Raw genomic sequence first — 20,176 nt, 5'->3', positions numbered from 1 at the left:
GGGTCTTTTTTCAGTGGAGGGACAGACAATCCAAATGGAATTTAGAGCAGATAGTCATGTGAGTTGCCCAGTTCTTCACTTACAGATTTATTGTATCAGTGTTGGTTTAATCTAAAACATTTTAAATCTTTCTAGTAATCTTGGATTTAAACCGTTCTTTGTTGCATTTTTAACATTTTCAACCTTTTCTTGTTCTTGCCAAATGTACTGTGAAGGAAGAGACCTAGATGGGGTTTTCACTGCGGTCTTTGCATTCCTTAAGTCTTACTGTGCTACAAATGATTATCAGTTTCTCAACCCTTTTATGAGCACAGCCAAGCACAGTCATTAGGCCCTCCCTCCTTGTAAAGAGGTGTGCACTATTTGTTCACATGAGCTGGTGTGTAACAGTTGACTTTAAATCAGGTGAGAAGCCAGTGCCAGTGTTGGACAGTACCTAGAACCCATATTGGGAAACACTTGAATGAAACTAGAAAAGGGCATGAGAACATCAGAAAGAAACCTAGTGAGCTGGAGGCAAGTCGGGACCAATCCATAGTTTTTTGGGCCATTGTACTCTTGGGGAATGGTTCTCCAACCACATCTGAAAGTTGCTACCATTAAGAGTATTTGGGAAGAGAGATGGTGGTTTACTGGATTTAATCTCAGGTTATCACAATGGTTTGGTAAGTCTAGAGGCTTTTCTTTTCCCCTCTGTGGGCTTTTTTGCCCTGAGTCATTTAGATTTAGATTTATTGGAACACTCAGATTTTCTGCCTTTCAAGAAAAGAATTGAAGGACGCTGCTTCCAAATTCAGAGTCTTTAGAATCTTTAAGGTCTCTGACTAGAGGTCATTTAAAAATATAGGATTTATTGAAAACCTTTTTGTGTTATTGAGTTTGTTTTGATACATTCTTAACTAGCCTTTAATTTGGAAGGCTAGCAGGTAGAGCAATGGAGTAGTCAAGTCTTGAAATGATGAGCTTGAATGAGGAGCTATACTCTGATAATAATGGTGTGATATTCCTGATGTTGTACAGCGCAAATCTACATGACTATTGAAACAATATACTTAGGTTATTTGCTGTCCTAGTTGGTGTTAGTGTTGTAAACCTGAGTTGAACATTGATGTTGTGGTCAACTGACAAGTCTGCAGGGATTACAAGGAGTTGTAATCGCAAGGTTGAGCTGTAGATGACACTTCACTCAAGGCAAGATCAGTCATGATGATGTCAGGCATTCTTCCTTGCCTAACTCAAATCCTCTAGCTTCAAACTTAGAGTCCCTGGACCTGTTTCTCAGCCAGGGATGCCAATCATCTGTAAATCATAGAAGTGCTATTGTAGCCTGAGACCAGTCATTCTGAAAACCAAACCAATATGTTGGTTTATATGAGAAGCCTGTGTGTGAACCTCAACCACATGTGGCTCCTACACTGTAAAAATACTTTAAGGTCTACATAGACAGCAAGTCTGCGTGCCACACAAATTGTGCCCCTTATTTGAACAGAAGATTTGACTAGCAGTTGATTCCATTGGAGTTCCAGTGACATGATACACTAAGCATAAAATGTGTAGTGTAAATTAGTCCATTTTAATTAAATAAGATTGAATTATTTCAGTTGTTTTTTCATACTGAAAGACCAACTGAACATCCAGTCAAGACACTGTACAAAATAGGAGTTAGTCTCAAACTTTGTTTTATTGACTTTGTGGCATTGTTTATTTGTAAATGCTTGTCCATCTCCATAGGCTAATTCTTTTTTTACACACACAATATCATTGACCACCCTCCAACGGTTTGGAGATATAGAGGTGAAAGTCCAGCGCAAGGCGTAAATGGGATGGGCTGGCAGGAGACGCCAGTGCTGTTTGAAAGTGTTTACTTTCAAAATGCTCGTATGGAAATGAAGGGCAAAAAATTAGTTTCCTCCCTCTGTCCTGCTGTTGACCTCAAGTTCACTTTTATAGGCTGGGAGACACCGACTCTGAGCAAGTATGGGTTTATTGTTTTTCTGTCTTTTGACAGGTTTAATGAATCTTAATTTGGACCTTAAGAAAGTGCTTTTAAGAACATATATGTGAAGGCTGTAATTTGATGAGAAACTCTTCATATCACATTTCCTCAGGTTAAATGAGGTACATATTGAAAATGTTCTGTATAATAAATCAAAGTTATATATGGTGGCCTTCCTCTGGTAGATCTACACAGATTGTTTTTGTTGTTGTTGCAATATTGTCCTTTTGTTAGGTTCAGTTCTGATCAATGTGGTTGTGAGATCATTGCCTAGTTGGCCAGAGTATATGTTAATGTGCTGTGCTTTATTACTTGATCAGATGCCATGCATTAAACCTGTCCTGTTCCTAATCTTTTGACATGCATGAAATGTGATTTTCAAAAGGCATGCATGAATTCCTGTCATATCAAACTGAATGGTATTTTTAAATGAATGTCTGTGAATTTCTGTTCGCAAATGCGTCTCTTTCTTGCTAACACATTTATCATGTGCACAGTTTGGGGAAGTATGAGTAGTTTCATGTTTAACCAGATACCAACCTAATTAAATAGAACTTTCTTAATACTTATTATTTGATTGATCTTTCAGGTAACTAATGGTAATTACGTAACAAAATGGGTCCCCTCTAAAATCCACTGGGATGTATTACTGTGTATACTGTGTGAAAATGTAAGAGTAGCTGATATAAAACTCTTTTAGTTTAATTGCTGGTTTAGGCAAAAAAGAATAGTATTTTTTATGTTTACATTAATGTACTGTATAGTGCTGTTACGATACTAAAAAACTAAAACTGTAAAAGTAATTGAATAATATGACAGAACTTAAAATTCATTGTTTTATAAATTAAAAAAACAATCACTTGTTCAAAGTGTTCCTGGCCTGCTTTTTGACCATTTCATCCCCTTTATTAAAAAGAAAAAAAAAAATTACATGCCACAGTGTGAACGTTCTTAGAGTGATGTTTGCAACAATCACATTATATAATCACATTTATGTAATTTTTTAATCACAACATAGTTATTTCATTTTATTTTATCTCTATTACTAAAGCAAAGATGCAATCAAACAATAAGACACATTCTATATAACATACAAATGAAATAAACAGGTAGGCTACAGTAGGTCTATTTAATAGTAGCATTCAAGTACATCAGTATACACTGATTCTTAAAAATATATTAAAGTTATTCAGTCAAGCATTGGGTGATTTTCTATTTTCTTTTGTTGTTTGATTAACATTAATCACACAGACAGCAGCTGGTTCATTAGGCTACTGTCACTTTAAGACCTGCATGGACCCAATACACTGGAACACATCAGATTTCCTTCTCAACTGTGTTTATGTAAATACTCGCCAGGATGTGCATTTTAACATTTTTGACCATTCAAGGGCAATAATCCATGAAAGATACCTGAAGCTGTGATTGCATGCTGTCTCTATGTGGCTTTCGGTGCGTGGCTGTGTGCGCTTCAGGTCTGAGTCCTGCAGGGCGAGTGTCCCGCGCTTTATTTTCTCATGCATGCATGTTTCTTTGTTGCTCTCTTTGTCATGCGCTGCACGGATATATTTTACTCCCTGCAGGTAGTGGAAGCAAAGCTCTGCACAGATGCCCTGATTCCTGCTTTCATACATCGACGCAAATTGAGAAATATGGCTCTTATTAGAATCCTGTCATTCTTAAAGTACTAATAAAATTTCATATCGTACCGTTTTTAATAGCAGTGTATCGCGATACCTTTCTAGTACTAGTATATTGTGCAACACTAGTACTGTATTTTACATTTATTAAAATCAAGTATAAATCTCAATTGTGATTGTCCAAAGTGTGCAGATAAATCACTCTCTGTGTACCTCTGTCTCTTATTTGCCATTTCTTCTTTAGAATCACCTCGGTTGTCCACCGCCTCTGTTGGCAGTAATGATCGGGCCTCCACTGCTACGCTGTCCGATTGTTCTGACTTCACAGATGTCCAGAGGCCCGTAAGCTTGGTCTCCACCATCTCATCCGGGTCTGGTTCCTCTCGGGATGGCGTTCTCCTGTCAGGTATCCCATCCGCTGGTGTGCCCATTGAAGACAATGTGGATCTGGAGTTAACGCCTGCTACTGATTCAAATGAGACTCAGGGCACTAATCTCGCCCAAGCATCCTGTCACTTTTTCCAGCAAAATAGCAGCAACACTGTTAACAACAACAACAGCTCCTCCATTTCCAACACTTTCTCTCCATTTGCTGCCAACACCATGGCACCCAACCCTGAGCTCACCTACTTGGACCGTGTGGTCATGGAGATCATTGAGACGGAGCGGATGTATGTGAGAGATCTGCGGAGTATCGTAGAGGTCAGCATGAGTCTTAACCTTTCCAAACATTTACAAACATATAGGGCTGGGACGATACATCAGTTTTTGATTGATACAATGAATCTGGATCGATCATGAAATTTTCTCTCTCTAATCGATTCTGAGCTTAGTTTTAACAGCAGATGGCGCTCTAGACTAGTTTTTAACAGCACATTCTCAAACGCTCATGAAGAAGACTGCTGGACAGCGCTTGTGCGTTCGGCTGAGTCATGTAGGTGGTTAAATATACTTGCACCTCGGCTCAGAATGCTTTTATGATGCGAGATTTGTAATTCACTTCAAACTTTTTGAACTTTATGAGTGATTTATTTTAGGTTTAAGTGGTGTGTGTAAAGGAACTGAAAGCAGGCAGTGTACGAGTGTTTCTAAAGCATGTATAGTAGTGCCATCTGCTGTTTAAAAACTAAGCTTAGAATCGATTCAAGAGAGAATCGCGATACATCGGAAAATATCAGAATCGCTCCAGATTCTACGTATAGCAAATCGAGATTCAATGTATTGTCCCAGTCCTACAAACAACTGCTTGTTTTCAAGTGTCAATCGATTAAAATGTGCAAAAATGTAATTAATTACATGATATGCTAGATTAATTAATCATATAACAATTCACAGTTAATCACATATATCAAGATTTACTGAGAATGAAGATGAAGATAATTGAAAAATGAAGATAATTTAAAGCAACTGTAGCGAATCTGTACAGGTATTTAATTAATTTATGGGTGAAATATATGAATATAATAAATCATAAAGCTTTATGATTAATTATAATACATATACCGACCCGAGAGGGAATTATACATATATTGTGAATTAATTACAACGAATTATAATCAATTACATATATGATTAGTTCTGGCTTGATCATAATTTAGAGAAACTAGTTTGTCCAGCAAACCGTTAGCTCTTCATAGCCGATTATAAAAGGAAGGTTTTTCTCTGGCCACGAGAAAGACTTCCTATTCTAGCATCAATGCGTAAAGCAAGGATACTGGATCGAAACGTTAAAGTGACCTGGGTTTGTTGCATGAGCAAAAAAAAAAAACAATCGAGCATGAATATAATGTATTTAATATATGAAACTATGGATACAGAGACTATACTACTAGACATACACAAACAATACACATATATAGAAAACGAAAGTAAAGTCAAGAAAACAGAGGTGATCAAAGGAATGGCAACTTACGAACAGTTAAAACCTTTGAGAGCCAGCAAGGAAACTAAGCTTACACGCCGAGCTTAAAACGCTTTGGAAAGAATGGTTCTGTACTTGCATAGGTTCAGGTGCTGTGGTCGTTTCGTGTTTCTGCAGGCGTTTCGTTGCGTGCGGCTGAAGCGATTGGTCCTTTTCCGAGAAGGTGTTCTTCGGCGGGATTTTCAAACAAGGGTTTAACTTAAGAGTAAGATAACCGGAAAATAAAGAAAAAGAGTCCGTCTCCTAGGCGATGAAGAGTGAAGACTTAGGGCGACGGATGAAGAGGGTTTGACAAAGAAACTTGTTGCCAAAAGATGGTCGTCCCGAAGAGAGGGGGCGCGTGATGGAAGCGCGGTCGCCGAGACGTCCGGGAGAGACGGGTGTTAAATGGCGAGAGACAATCGAGAGACAAATAAGAGATGCGTGTCATTGTGTTTTAAGGACAACAGGCCAGAACGCCTCCTGGGATACATCAGCCAATGATGAGGGTGCGATTTTGGTGGGCAAACTCTTTCTTTGTCTCCATTTATGACCTAATTTGCATGGTTTATGAAGTGTCCGATCTGAGTACATTTTCTTCAAAGTACCATTAAAAATAGAAGAATGCATTTTACAGTCGTGTGACATACATTTTCAATTAGAGCATAACGAAAGCTTTACAATGAGACCAAACTTGTCAGATGGCAAAGACATAAAAGGTGAGATACAGTTTATACTTGAGTTTTATCGTTTAGAAGAAAACTAATACAACTACAGTCATAGCTAAGCTTATATACTAGGGATAAATACATGCACCTTTAAATACAGCGACGGGTACATATTGGCACAGTCATATTTGGAGGATAAATGTACATTCACAATCTCCATGCGTGTTTGTGAGTGTCTGTATGTGTGTGTGTATTGGGGTTGTGGCCAGTGTCTGTGACCATATGTCCTTTAGTCCCACCAGGGTGACTCTTTGAAGTCTCTGGAGCTGGTGAGAATATGTTCTGTTTTTCTTTACTGGGGTAACAAAGGTGCCAATGGGGCAATTGGTCCCGGACTTGCCGGAGCCGATTCGTGATTTACATGCACAGTTCAGGAGGCTAAAAGCATTTTGAAGATTCTAAACTTGACGGGCAGATCCGATTTTGAACAGACACTACACAACACATTGTAGACAAGTAAATCATTGATTAGTTATTATCAAATCATTGACTATAGTCACTATATTGTATACATTTTACAGTTTAGTTGAGGTAGACTTGGTGGCAAACTGCAATTTTGTAATTGTTGGTCTGTGTAAACATGTAAGGGATTTCACAATGTGAATTTTTGACTCAATGATTATTGTCTGATTAAAAAAAAAAAAAAAAAAGCATGATATATAACGCTGATCCGCAAATTTACATTTTATGCAAGAAGAAATACCCCCAGTTAATTTCACTAGTGAAATAAGTTTTTGGACACTAAGCGGCTTTCCTGGGGTAAATAGCATGTGATGTTACAATAGCAAAAGCACAATAGCAAGTGATGTTGTTCACAAGCTGTTTTATTGATGTCTTTCAATGGTTGAAACATGAATACATAATTACATTTATAATGCTTTACATTCATGCATCTTTTAACATTCCTTCTGAAGTTCATTCATATTTATTTCATGCTATAACTAGTAAAGAGAAAGAGATAATCAGTTCACGTGCGCTCCGTGTTGCCTGACATGCCATATTATAGAGCATCAAAATGGCATTTATTGTTTGAATTTTGTGATTAAAATGAACAGAATTTGAAAGCTGAGATCTTGTTCTTATCAAAATAACAAAGCATATAGCTTATTAGATTATTGGACAGGAAGCATGTACTTTTTGTCTGAATGTTTTGCATATTGGATACCCATCTTCAAACACCTCTGATTAATTTTTTAGATAACCAACATGATATCCAGGACTTTTATCTGCCAAAGAAGCAAATTAAATACGCTATTTGAGAGCATTTTGGTTATCATGTGCGCTGAAAGTTCATGTGCCCCGTCTTACCTTGAGAATCACTTAGTGAACTCAGCTACTATAGTATCAGCCTCACAGGGCTTCCAGGCATGGGACACAGGTGGCGCAAGTAGTTGATCCCAGTCTGAAAGACTCAATTTCATGTTTTTTTTTTTTTTTTTTTTTTAACCGTAGCTTCCAAATTTTTATGGTTTAATAACTGTTAACATTTTAACCATGGTTAATTGTGAAATCAGTTAATCGTGACATCCCTAGTGCTGATGGATGTCTTTGGCCATTTTGTTGTTTAATGTTTAAGATGCACATTTCTGGAGCTTTGCATGTGGAATGTTACAGTGTAGATTACAAACATGAATTGCCAAGCTGTGCTTTATCTACTAAATTGTAAATATAGGTGAAGGTGAATTCTTGTTCATTGCAGCTCTAAAGGGCAATTTAGGTGATGTGGTTTATTTCACAGACTTGCTACCAGTTTAAAAACTTGCCAGGATCTTCTCAATACAGACAGATCCTTTTCTCTAGATCTGTTACTCCAGGTACTAGACAGAATAAATGATTGTTAAATAAATAAATAACTATATAAAAATGAATAAAATTAATAAGTAATTAAATTGCTGTCTATGGAGGAGTCAGAGAGCTCTTGGATTTCATCAAAAATATCTTAATTTGTGTTCCGAAGATGGAGGAAGGTCTTACGGGTTTGGAACGACATGAGGGTGAGTAATTAATGACAGAATTTTCATTTTTGGGTGAACTAACCCTTTAACCAGAATGACTGATTTGAATATCGCTAGTGAGTTATATACTTGGAGTTAGCATGAAATGAAAATTCGCCCCAAATATTTTCAAAAAGCATGTTATTGATCTTATTGTTAATGATTCATCCATGCATATGTTTAATTTTTTTTTTTTTTTTCTTAATTTTTTGACCTTGTAATTTCATTAAAATATAACTCGATCTTTCAGTGGAACAACAGACTTCTTTCTGGTGATGTATTCCGGACTTCTCAAATCGTTTAGTCTGCTTAAACCCTGCCCCTTTCTTACAATCACCTGCAAGCTTGCATTCAGAGCTGCATCCATCCGTACAACAACTGAAGAATAGAACCATGTCCCAACCCTACACAATACAGTAGAAAAGATCTGCTGATACATCCATTACATTGCAGCTTTAAGCTGATTATTCCGTTAGGAGGTCAGTTCAGTGCACTGGCGTCAAGATGGGTGTGTGGTTAAACCCATCAGGTCATATCACGTCTCATACATCATGTTTAATTCCCATGCTTCTTTATTTACACTTGAGTACATTTTTTCATTAGATGTTGAATGCATTTGAAGTGTAGGAATTGCTTATTATGACTTGTTAGCAGCCAGGCATCCTGTGCACTGGGATTATGACGTTATATAACAACAGGTTTGACAATTGGATTGTGCCAGTTGAGTCCTTCAAGTACACAACACAATGTCACACAGCTTGAAGTGAGATTACAAACAGTCATGAGGTGTAAACATAAAACTCATTATCACATGCTTAAGTTGAGTTTAAAAGGACCACATAAACATGCATCACAATATCATTATTTATTTAAAAGTATACACTTTGAGAGAATTGAACACATTATTTTAATTTATTTGAGAAAATGAGTGGACGTATACATGACACAGCCCTGAGCCCTGAGATGCAGTCCTGAAAATCTGTCCACATTTGGATTGAAGAATATGTAGGATTTGAGTTTGTATGTAGGGCTGCATGATTATGACAAAAATTGTAATTAGGGCCCGAGCACCGGTGGTGTGAGGACCCTGTTGTAATTGCTCAGTCAATTATTCTTCTTCTCCGAAATGAATCGCATTTTTGAGGGTCTAAACATGCTCAAAAACTCATGAAACTTTGCACATGTGTCAGAAGTGGTTTAAAATTTACATCTGATATGGGTTTCAGAATTAGGTGTGGCAAAATGGCTCAATAGCGCCACCTACAAAATTTCAATTAAGCGTCATTTGCGCTACGTTTCACGTACAGGTATGAAATTCGGTAGACAGATGTAACAGCCCAATACCTACAAAAAAGTCCCTGGGTACAAAATCTGAAAACCCAACAGGAAGTGAGATGTTTTAAATTTTCTCTGCAAAATTTTTGCAGTTTTTGCCATTTCCAGACGTTGTACTTTAACAAACTCCTCCTATAGCTTTAATCAGATCAACATCATATTTCGTCAGTCTAATCTAAAGGCCTTTGTGACGTTAAATTGCGAAGATCTTGACTTTTTACTGAAGGGCATGTCTGTGGCGGCCTGACAAAGTTCGAAGTTTTGCCATGAAACAGGAAGTTGTTGTAACTTGGGCATACAATGTCCGATCTGCTCCAAACTTCACATGATTTGTTAGAGTCCTGACCTGAAGACATCTACAATGCAATATTCAGTTACAGTCATAGCGCCACTTGCAGGTAACAGGAAATGACATGTTTTACACTGTGATTAACTCCTCATAGTTATTTAATCAGCTCAACATAATATTTGGTCAGTCTAATCTTAAGGCCTTAGCGATGTTAACTTGCAAAGATCTTAAGTTTTCACTGAAGGGCGTGTCTGTGGCGACCTGATAAAGTCTGATGTTTCGCCATGAAGGAGGAAGCTGTTGTAACTCAGACATACAGTGTCCGATCTGCCCCAAACTTCACATGTTTGATAAGAGTCCTGGCCTGAAGACATCTCTATGCCAATATTCAGTTAGTGCCACCTGCTGTTAACAGGAAATGGCATGCTTTGTACAATAATTCACTCCCAAAAAACACATTTAAATATGCTATGAAGTACCAAACATACTAGAAACACGTTAAATCATGCAACACTTGGCTAAGTGCTAATGTTTGCGATTAACGCCATGAAACAGGAATTTGTTGTAACTCAGGCAAACAATGTCCGATCTGCTCCAAACTTCACATGATTGATTAGCCTGAAAACATCTACATGGCAATATTCAGTAATAGTCAAAATGCCACCTGTTGGCAGCAGGAAGTGTGGCACGTCGAAATGACTTTGCCATATTTCAACTGTATTTACTCGCTTACATGCATGTCACCCACTATTCACTGGTACGAAGGCCCTTTCATCGCTGCTTGCAGCTTTAATTTTCTATTATTTCTCTTGATATTATAATTCAGATGATTAATTTACATAAATTGAATTTACAATAAAATACCTGTTTTGTGTGGCAATGGCGTGGTATATTGTTTATGTAGACTACACCTCCTGCTGTATTTATCAGTAAATAAAGACTAAATGGTAAACATAACATTTCCAAATTTAGAAAGCATTAAAAACAAAATTATTCAATATTAGAATGCTTAACTCCCATTATAATCACCACAAGACTACACAGTGTTATACAGTTTTAGCCATATGTTTACAAAGTGTATAAGCTTTGTTAATTGCAGCTTACTTGCTGGTACTTGTGTAAATTGCTTAAGTGTTTCCCATAAGCATGTGAAACTTGTGAGGTTTCATTTTCACTTGCCTCATGCAGTTGGTTGCTGTGGCTTTTAGTCAAATTTATTTCAGTATTTTAGTCAAAAGTCTTTCAGTATCTGCATGACAATACCTGTAAATGTAATAGTCCAGGCAAGGGATACAGCTATACTATATTTGAGTTATGGAGATTATTAAAGGGGGTCTGGCGGATGATTTGTATGCACTCCAGCGGCACCAAGTAATGACTTTGGGGGTGCTCTAAATCCTGCCGCGCCATAGAGCAACTCATATAGTTTTCCATTAAATTACAATTTGTCCCAAATCATTGTTATTGTACTCACTGACTTTGAGTAACCCATAGACAATTTTTCAGTAACAAGTTTATTTTGTTGTTTGACAGATTGAAATTGTATAATACGGCCTGATTCTGATATTTCCATTTGTGCTGTTGCACCATTGTTTTTTTGTTTTTTTGTTGTTGTTGTTGTTTTTGTTTTGTTTTCAAACACAATCGAAATTTTAATTTTATAACAAGTATCCGATTCCTGAACTTAACCATCCAATTCCAGAATTGGAATCGAGTTTCCATTCCCAACCCTAGTTAAAATGTTTTCTCATATCTCGGCCTAGTATGCAGAGACTAAAAGGATCCTGACCAATCGACACCAATGACGTGAGATTGATTTGGGTCAGTCTGTTTGGCAGGCAGTCATTTAAAAAAAGTGTCAACGAAACAGTGTAAACCTGCATTCTTTCTAACAGCTTGACACAATCAATCAGTGTCTAATTGCTCTTTAACCGAGCCTCATTTGAACTTCACAGTTTATTCTACTGAATGACTAAGTTTGGCTCTGGATACTTGCTATCTGAACACTGAGTGTAAAGATTGATACCAAATGTGGTTACATATTCTCAACCTAGTGTCATTTCTGTCTGTGGGATTACATTGAGGCTGTTGGAGTGAAGGGCTTCAGCAACTGTCACATGCACAGAGAGAGCCAAATAATGTGATCCATTAAGGAAAGGAATTAAAGATTTATATTAGAGGCGGACACTCTACTTATATACCCAGCACTAAATAAGGCCAGTTTCTGATCAGAGCTCGAAATAGTGTTTTAGTGGCTTATACTGGACGTCATCATTTGAGATGGCTTTTGTAAATATGCACATTTTAAATACATTATAGTTTTTGTGAAATTCTACAGACCCTGATGTTAATTGTGGTGTATAAATCTTGTTTACAAACAGCTGTCCTAATTTGTATTCTAATTGTATATTTGAAATCAGCCATCAAAATGATATTGACTACTATTGAGTAAATATATAAAATATATAGAAAGTATAGAATTTGGTTTAGTACTTTTATGTTGTTTATGTTTTAAAATAAGAACTCATTTCAGTCAGTGCTTATATTAAAAAAAAAAAAAAAAAAGCAAAAGCTGCTTCTCATTAATATACTTACCATTTTTTTGTGGTAATCTTGGAAATCAAAGTGGCGGCTCTAGGACTTTTTTCAATATCCTGTATTTATTGCATTTTATTTATTAATTTTCTTTTAATTGATTAAAAAACTATACATTTATATGGTCACATTGTAAAGTGTGCACAGTTAGTAAAGTTACTAAAGCACATAATAGTTAGTAGTAGACATATGTTATCAATTTCACTCAATACCTCTTTATTATTTTATTATCTTATCAGCTTTGAATCAATAACTGTTTATTAACTGTCAGTCGACAGTCCCACCTACTGGCCAGAACAGGTAATGAGCCCTTCACACAGAGCGCTTTTGTGCTTTTAATATGTGATAAAAATGGAAAAGAGCGCAGGGTCTCGAGACATGTTTTTAAAACTTGTACTTCTTTTATCTTGTCACGGCATTTTAAAAACGTGGCACGACAATCTGAAAAAGCAAACAAGACACAATGATCAAAGATGGCTAGGGTGAACAATTTGCAAAAATGTATAATAAATTCTGCATTATTTGACATTATATGAATCTTCAAAAACATCACGGGCTTTGGACAGTACATCATCAGGGGTTTATCTTCTGAGTTGTTCTAAAATGTGTCTGAAGTCTTTTGTTTTATATTAAAGTCACCATGAAATCAAATAATTAAACAATTCTTTTCTTTTTTATAAATGATTTATCTATGCACATCCTTTAAAAAAAAAAAAAAATAAATAAAAAATATGTCCTTGTAATTTTTTAAAGGGTTAGTTCAAAAATGAAAATTCTGTCATTAATTACTCAACCTCATGTCATTCCAAACCCATAAGACTTCAGTTATAATATTTTAGTTTTTAACTTCTTTTTTTTAATGTTAGTGACACTGAGTGTAAACAGGAAAGTCATTAGGAAATCCTTGGGTGGGCTGTGCTGGTGCTATGCAAATTAGCCCTGCCCTGCTTTCAAAAATATTCATATTTCTCTTGCAGGACTACCTTGCACACATTATAGACACAGGAGATCTTCCCATCAAGCCAGAACAGGTGTGTGCTCTATTTGGAAACATAGAGGACATCTATGAGTTTAACAGGTAAGAACTCATTCATTATTGTAGCCCAATCAACCAACACCAACACCAAACAGTCATTTTATTGACTGTGTTTTTATTTTTATTTATTTTTATTATATTTATTAAAGTGTGTACAGACATCGGAATGCAACACCTTTCCATAGATTTTGTGTACAAAGAAGTATCTTAATTTTGCAACATTTTGATGTTATTTTAATTTCTTATTTGATAACAGTGGTGAATAAAGGCCTGTTCACTTTACACCAAGAATAACTATAAAGATAACTTTATTAGCATCCACACCAGCAGATTCTTTTTATTGTAAGCACGCACTGCAGTTATGTCGTCTGCCGAGCTGAAACTCATTTCTTACTCCTAGCCCTGGAAAATGGACAAAAACAAAATTTCTGAATCTTCACAGACTCAAAATCTGGCCTTCAAACACTGAATCTGTAAAGACTAACCACCCCATAATTATAAGTATCTTAGCTAAAATAGAGCTTTTATCCAAAGAAAAAAACGTAATTTCACCTGGTTTATCTGGTAACGAGAAAGCAGACATCACTGCAAAGGAGGCACTCAACTTGAATATTTGAGAGTGTCAAATTTCACCCTCTGACTAGTAATAAACTCTTATATTAATAGGTGGCAGATGGTATAGAATGAATGCCATGGAAACAAGTTACATGAAATAATTCCTAGTATAAGAAGGTTTTTAATAATTACAAATCAAGGTATGATCACTTGGTCACAACTAGTAAAAACATGTGTGAAGAGTGAAACGGCTTCTTGAACAAGAAAAAATGTAGGGTGGGATTCGGGACTTGATTTTGTTCCCATGGACAATTGATTGGATCATTGGATGGTTGTGTTGTGTTATTGCTGTGATCTCATGTGAGTGACAGGTTATCCCACCCTCGTGCTAGTAAACATGTCATCAAAGAAGAGAAGGGAGTGGAAGTTATTTTGATTAAATATTACGAAAAAAATAATAACGTCCTGGGATAAATCATTAATAATAATAAGTGATATAAAAATCACTGCAATATTCAATAAAAAATAGGAATTGTCCATTTTGATTTCGACTGTAAATATGTGATTAGACTTACTTGTGTACATTTGTAGCAAATTAAAAACTTATTTATTAAATATTGAAATAATATTTTCAGTTCACGCTTGTTCGGTTGACTGAAATGTAACTGTTGTGCAGTTAAAGGGCGTTTTGGGAGTTTTTACTGGCCATGAATCTGTATTTGAAAATGTACATGTAACTGCATTTATTTTGTCATATTGTTTTTTAGTTTGTTTAAACAAAAAAAAAAATCCTCCTCAGTTGTCTCAGACCATATTCTCACTGTTGTTTTTATGGGAATGCATTCAATACAACTATACAACAACAATTGTAGTAGTAGTAATAATAATAATAATAATAAATCATTTATTATTACTGAACTTCATCTCTGCAAGTTCAGTGTAAACTTTTATTATGCCAGAAAACCAGGAAGACCAGAGGAAAACCTTCAGCTTCTCATTTGATTTACTGTATAGCAATTCTTATTACAAGATGGTTGTCATGTTGTGTTTTTTCAAATTCAAATTATAAATGACCAAAACTCATTGCACTTGCCTTTGCCATTTTTACTCATGTTTACGCATTTGGTGCTGGCAGAGTGTTAATTTTGCACTCTGTATACAACTATTCTTGAGCTTCGAGTCACTCTTACCTGTGTGCCTAAATATTTTTTCAGTCGCACATAGTAATTTGTAGTTACAAATGAATAAGTGGGTTGCACTGTAGAGCCCTAGGTTCATGCCTAATTTTGTAGCTTTGTCCACCTTTGTAATGCATGTTCCTTCATACACGGCACAAAATTGCCATGTACAATAGTGCTTATGTTTACACAGAGCCCCTTTGTTCAAGAATGCTCTCTGCTTTAACATGATCTGAAAGAGAAAAAGAGAAGCGAGAAACCATTATACCAGTGGTTTTCAATCCTGGTCCTGGGGGACCACCGCTCTCTTTTATCTGAGAGAGAAATCATTTGAGATATGAAATCATTCATCTTTAAACTTCATAGAGCTCTCTCTTAACGAGCTGATGATCTGAATCTGGTGTGTTAAATTAGGTATATGTAAAAAAAAAAAAAAAAAAAAAAGCAGAGCTGTGGGTCACCAGGACCTGGATTGAAAAGTTTAGGTTATGCATGTAGCCAAGTTCCCTGAGTAGGGGAACGAGACACTGCTTCCATGTTGACTGTGCCATACTGAGCAAATGCCTGCCCCCTATGCTGTGAAATTTTCGCCAGGAAACGCTCATCCAGTCTGCCTGGAGCAGATTCCTGTTTCTCCACCGACCAGTTTAAATTAAGTTTGACAATGGCACGAGTCATGACATAACAGCAGGTCTTCATATGCGGGTGCCTGTGAGGAGGTGGCCTCACTTTTCACATCTGCCTCAACTCCATCACATCTAGTTCCTCAGAACTAGAGTGGGCCGATAGCATGCTCTCTGTCGGACCGGAAGTGGCCGACGAGTGGGCTTCCTGATCTGGCCTGACAGTATCAGAGCTGAGAAATATATAAACCCCCCTCAAGCTACTCAGCAAACTCAATTTGCGAGCCCCATAATCACAGTCGCCACGCTGCCTCGGCAGCAGCAGGACCCGAGCTGTGGGGTGCAGACACCTGGCTCCCATCCCCCATAAAGAGAGCCAAGCGGCAGTGGAGTGTCTTCACTGTGAAGTGGTCACAGTGTGCACAGCCAGCCCCTTAAGGCATCCTTTTATAGTCAGCTGATGCGCCTGTTGTGTCACCTGACTGCGATAGCCAATCAAGATTGTAGTGTATTCACGTGTAGACACGGGCTCACGCGAAGAAGCATTCCGATATCGTCAACTTGGACACGGCATAAAAGTTCCACTTTGAAAGGGAACCACTGCACTACACTGTCTAATAGCTTATCTGTCTTAACAAAATGTTACCAATTGATAAATTTTCTCATGTAATTTCTTATGACTCCTTTTCATATTTTAATTTACATGCATTTATATGCATTTGTTAGATGTTTTAATCGAAAGTGACTTAAAGTGCCAGTATATTTAGCCAGAATGTGTGTTCCCTGCGAATCAAAACACATGACCTTGCCATTGATAGTGCCTTGCTTTACCTGAGCTATAGGAAGACTGAAACATTAAAGACCCCAAGAAATCACTTTACTGGTGCACTTTTCTTCTTTCTTTTGACATTTTCTATTGGAACGTGATTTCTGTGGCACATATTGATGGACTTTTCAAATAGCCAATAGGCTTTAGGCTGTGTTGTGGAAAATGGTCAATATGATCATCAATACTTTTGGTACATTTTCCGGGAAGGTGCTGTGACTCAAGGTTAAAGATTCCACTGAGATGTGTGTTATTTTTCTGTCAGGTAGTAGTGACATTTTTTGCATGCTATTCCATATAAAACGCTTGATCTAGACTTAAACACTGATTCTAATTCCAGTTCGCATGGATCCGCGTAAACGACTAATAATTCTGTATTATGCAGGCTAGACAAGTAATTTGGCGATGTCACTTTGTAAAGAAAGACTAAGTGTCTGCGCACATACACATTCAAATGCGCATACCTATAGACTAAAACACGTAAATGAACGGCTAAAAAGCATTAAAAGTGTTCTGTTTTCAGTTAAAAAGGTGTCATTTAAGCGGCCCCTAAGTTAATAATGATTTTTACAACGGAAGTCATTCAATTAAAAACTTACTTTAGCTCGATAATAACTTTTTCCTAGAGCTGCTGTAAATCCAAAACAATCTCTGTCCATTAATTTTCCTATTATCACTGTAAAGCTGCTTTGAAACAATCTGTATTGTAAAAAGTGCTATATAACTGAAGATGACTTGACTTGACTTGACCTTTCTTCACCTAACCAGTTATTAGTCCATTGTTTTTGAACGTAGTTGTCTCCTCACCTGTTGTCAGGTGTTGGGCTACCTCAGAGTGATACTTTTCTCCTCAATACCATACAGTAAGTAAGTGAGTGAATGATTGTAATGTTTCTGTTTGTCCTTCATTATAAATGCATGACAGAAAGTGTGGACATAATTTCCTTTGTTTGCTGTGGTGTGGTGTCAGCTAACCCCTGAGTTGCACTTTCAAATCCATTTTAAACATGGATTGAACCTAAATATGAACAGGAGATTCAGATTTCTTATACCAGTGGCAAAGAAAAGGTGTCTTTTATCATGGCAATTTTTTAAAAGGAATAAGCCACTTACCAATCTTCATCACAGTAATTTTACTATTAAGGAGATTTAAGGCTCTCCTTAAACACACTCATGGACACACATAGAGATTTGTAAGAGATGTTCTTTTCCACGGACCATGGATAAGAGGATGACTGACTTGGCTTCTTTTCTGTATCACAAGGCCTTTTGCCAGCTTAACGCTATAATGACCTTATGAGTTTTTCTTTACAGTGTGCAGAGCATGTGGTGTTTTAGTGAACATTAGTTTGATGTTTTGGGGTTTGTAATCATGTTTTCTCTCTCTCTCTCTCTCTTTTTTTTTTTTTTTTTTTTTTTTTTTTTTTTTTTTTTTTTTAGTGAGCTGCTTCAGTCACTGGACATGTGTGACAATGATCCTGTGGCCATTGCCAGATGCTTTGTGATCAAGGTGAAGTTTAAACTGGCTCAGTACCTTTTATGGCTTAAGATCTGATCATATTTCAATAATATGTTTATATGTGTAACTAAACAGGAAATATAATAAGTGTTATGGTTTATGGGTACACTGTGTAACTTTTTTTGATTAGAAAACAAAATTAACAAAATTTATATAATGAGAAAGTACATCATGAATCCATCTTCCAAACCGTGTTTTTGTCTTATCCTGAATCACTACGGTATGCCTATAATAAGTTATATTCCTACTATTTTAAACTGGGCGGGACGACACTCACTGCGGAGTAGCCCAGTACCTGCGTGACTTGTCGTATACATAAACAGTGACAGTAGCTCCGGCTACAATGTTCTTCCGCTAGACGCTTGCAGTTTCGTTTATTAACTGCTAGAGCGCCAAAAGTTACATAGTGTACCTTTTAATCATGAAATTCTTCAACATCTTTAAATGGAAACAACCTAGTCATACTCAAACTCCAGAAGAACAGTGTGCTATGTTTGCATTGTGTGATGTGAATGTGTACTGTTGAGAAAAGCATTTACTGACTTTGTTTTTCCTCTCTGTATTTAGCGTGAATATTTTGACATCTATACACAATATTGCACCAACTACCCAAAGTAAGTTGCAATAAATGACCAAAGTAATGCATAATGTATTATATTGAAGAGTCTTTGGCTAGGTTGTCAGATTAATGTGGTTTCCTACATCAAAGAACAACACCATTGTTTTCTTGGTAATATTATTTACAATAATATGATGCTGTAATTTTCTGTCCCAAACAGAAACAAGATTATTTTTCTTTAAAAAAACAATAAAAAATATAAAACATTTATAACAATAATAAATATAAAAGTGTACAAAGTCCAATTATTTCTCTGGCAAAGCAGCGTGCAGCTCTTCATCAAGATGCCATGACTCTGATTGTACAGGCAATCGCCTCGTTCAGATAATGTTGCACAATTAAAATGAAAAACGACACACACGGTATCATGTAAGTATAAATAAACTGTTTTAAAGTTTGATGTTTATTGTTGAAATAGTTTAGTTCAAATAAGTTCAATTTCTTGTCAAAACTATGTCTGTCCATTATTTTCTGACAGCCACGCGGAGAGATGGGCAGGGATTTATATGACGCCGCCCTCTGAATGTAGATACGATGGCTGGATTGCATTTACATTACAATGAGATCCGATAACAATAAGTCCGCAACTACCTCTGGGCTACACGCTGCATTCACGCATAACATTCCGATCAGAAGCGCGTTTACACTTGTCTTTTCAATGTGTATGTGGACAACATCCGGATACAGGTCACATGTTAATGCCAAGTGTAAACGCAGCCATAGAGTCTCTAATGTTCTGAATCTGTAGGTTATCTTTACAGTATGTGCTGCTCAATACTGGTGTTTGAAGCATTATTTATTTACCCTGTAAACTTTAACTCATTTATAAATTATCAGAAGGTTATTATTTAATGTTGTATTTGAGTTACTCTTATTGTTTGTATAGTGACATATTTGTTAGTGTGTACTGTGCTGTTTTTTCACCATTCATACTCTCTCCTTAGCTCTGTGGCTGCTCTAACAGACTGCATGAGAAACAAAACTCTTGCCAAGTTCTTCAGGGAGAGGCAAGCTACTTTAAAGCGATCTCTGCCTCTGGGATCTTATCTTCTCAAGCCTGTCCAGAGGATCCTCAAATATCATCTGTTACTTCAGGTTAACCAACCATTCCCAGAATAATACTATAATAGAATAGTAAAGGCTTCAAATCACCTGCTTTGAGCAATGCTTCCATTATCATGCATGATAATTTTTGTTGGGTTATGATAGCTTTTTTCATTGTATATTGTTACATTGTGTTACACCTCTTCTTGTGTATTTACAAGACAGTTATTGAAAGAGTTCATAGAAAAGGGCTAGATCAGTGGTACTCAACCAAAATGGATCACAGGTCTGTTATGATA

The 20,176-nt window shown here is 36.6% G+C and overlaps 1 protein-coding gene across 4 annotated transcripts; it reads left to right on the top strand.

Annotated features, from left to right (window-relative positions):
* Window positions 1-379: 379 nt before the first annotated feature.
* LOC127502740 (pleckstrin homology domain-containing family G member 3-like) lies at window positions 380-19,771 on the top strand. 4 transcript variants are annotated; one of them, XR_007926913.1, is made up of 7 exons: window positions 380-665; window positions 3,881-4,338; window positions 13,455-13,555; window positions 18,136-18,205; window positions 18,782-18,828; window positions 19,099-19,202; window positions 19,312-19,771. XR_007926913.1 is itself a non-coding variant. In XM_051876038.1 (6 exons), exons 1-6 carry the CDS (start codon window positions 566-568, stop codon window positions 19,124-19,126), a joined length of 804 nt encoding a protein of 267 aa, XP_051731998.1. In that variant the 5' UTR covers window positions 380-565; the 3' UTR covers window positions 19,127-19,771. The 4 variants fall into 4 exon arrangements, 2 of the variants coding, with proteins under 2 accessions (XP_051731998.1, XP_051731997.1); XR_007926912.1 differs by having other exon boundaries at window positions 19,096-19,202; XM_051876038.1 differs by having other exon boundaries at window positions 19,099-19,771.
* Window positions 19,772-20,176: the final 405 nt, after the last annotated feature.

The sequence above is a fragment of the Ctenopharyngodon idella genome, chromosome 20 (genome assembly GCF_019924925.1).
Source record: "Ctenopharyngodon idella isolate HZGC_01 chromosome 20, HZGC01, whole genome shotgun sequence".
Taxonomy (NCBI): Eukaryota; Metazoa; Chordata; class Actinopteri; order Cypriniformes; family Xenocyprididae; genus Ctenopharyngodon; species Ctenopharyngodon idella.
This window is presented reverse-complemented; position numbering and strand designations above follow the sequence as displayed.

Bases quoted from the DNA above. Each gene is read 5' to 3' on its own strand.
- LOC127502740 (XM_051876037.1), top strand. From the start codon at position 566: ATGGTTCTCCAACCACATCTGAAAGTTGCTACCATTAAGAGTATTTGG. The intron at 18,206-18,781 runs GTGAAGTTTAAA...CTCTGTATTTAG, and splicing joins CCAGATGCTTTGTGATCAAG to CGTGAATATTTTGACATCTA. The intron at 18,829-19,095 runs GTAAGTTGCAAT...TCTCTGGCAAAG, and splicing joins TATTGCACCAACTACCCAAA to CAGCGTGCAGCTCTTCATCA.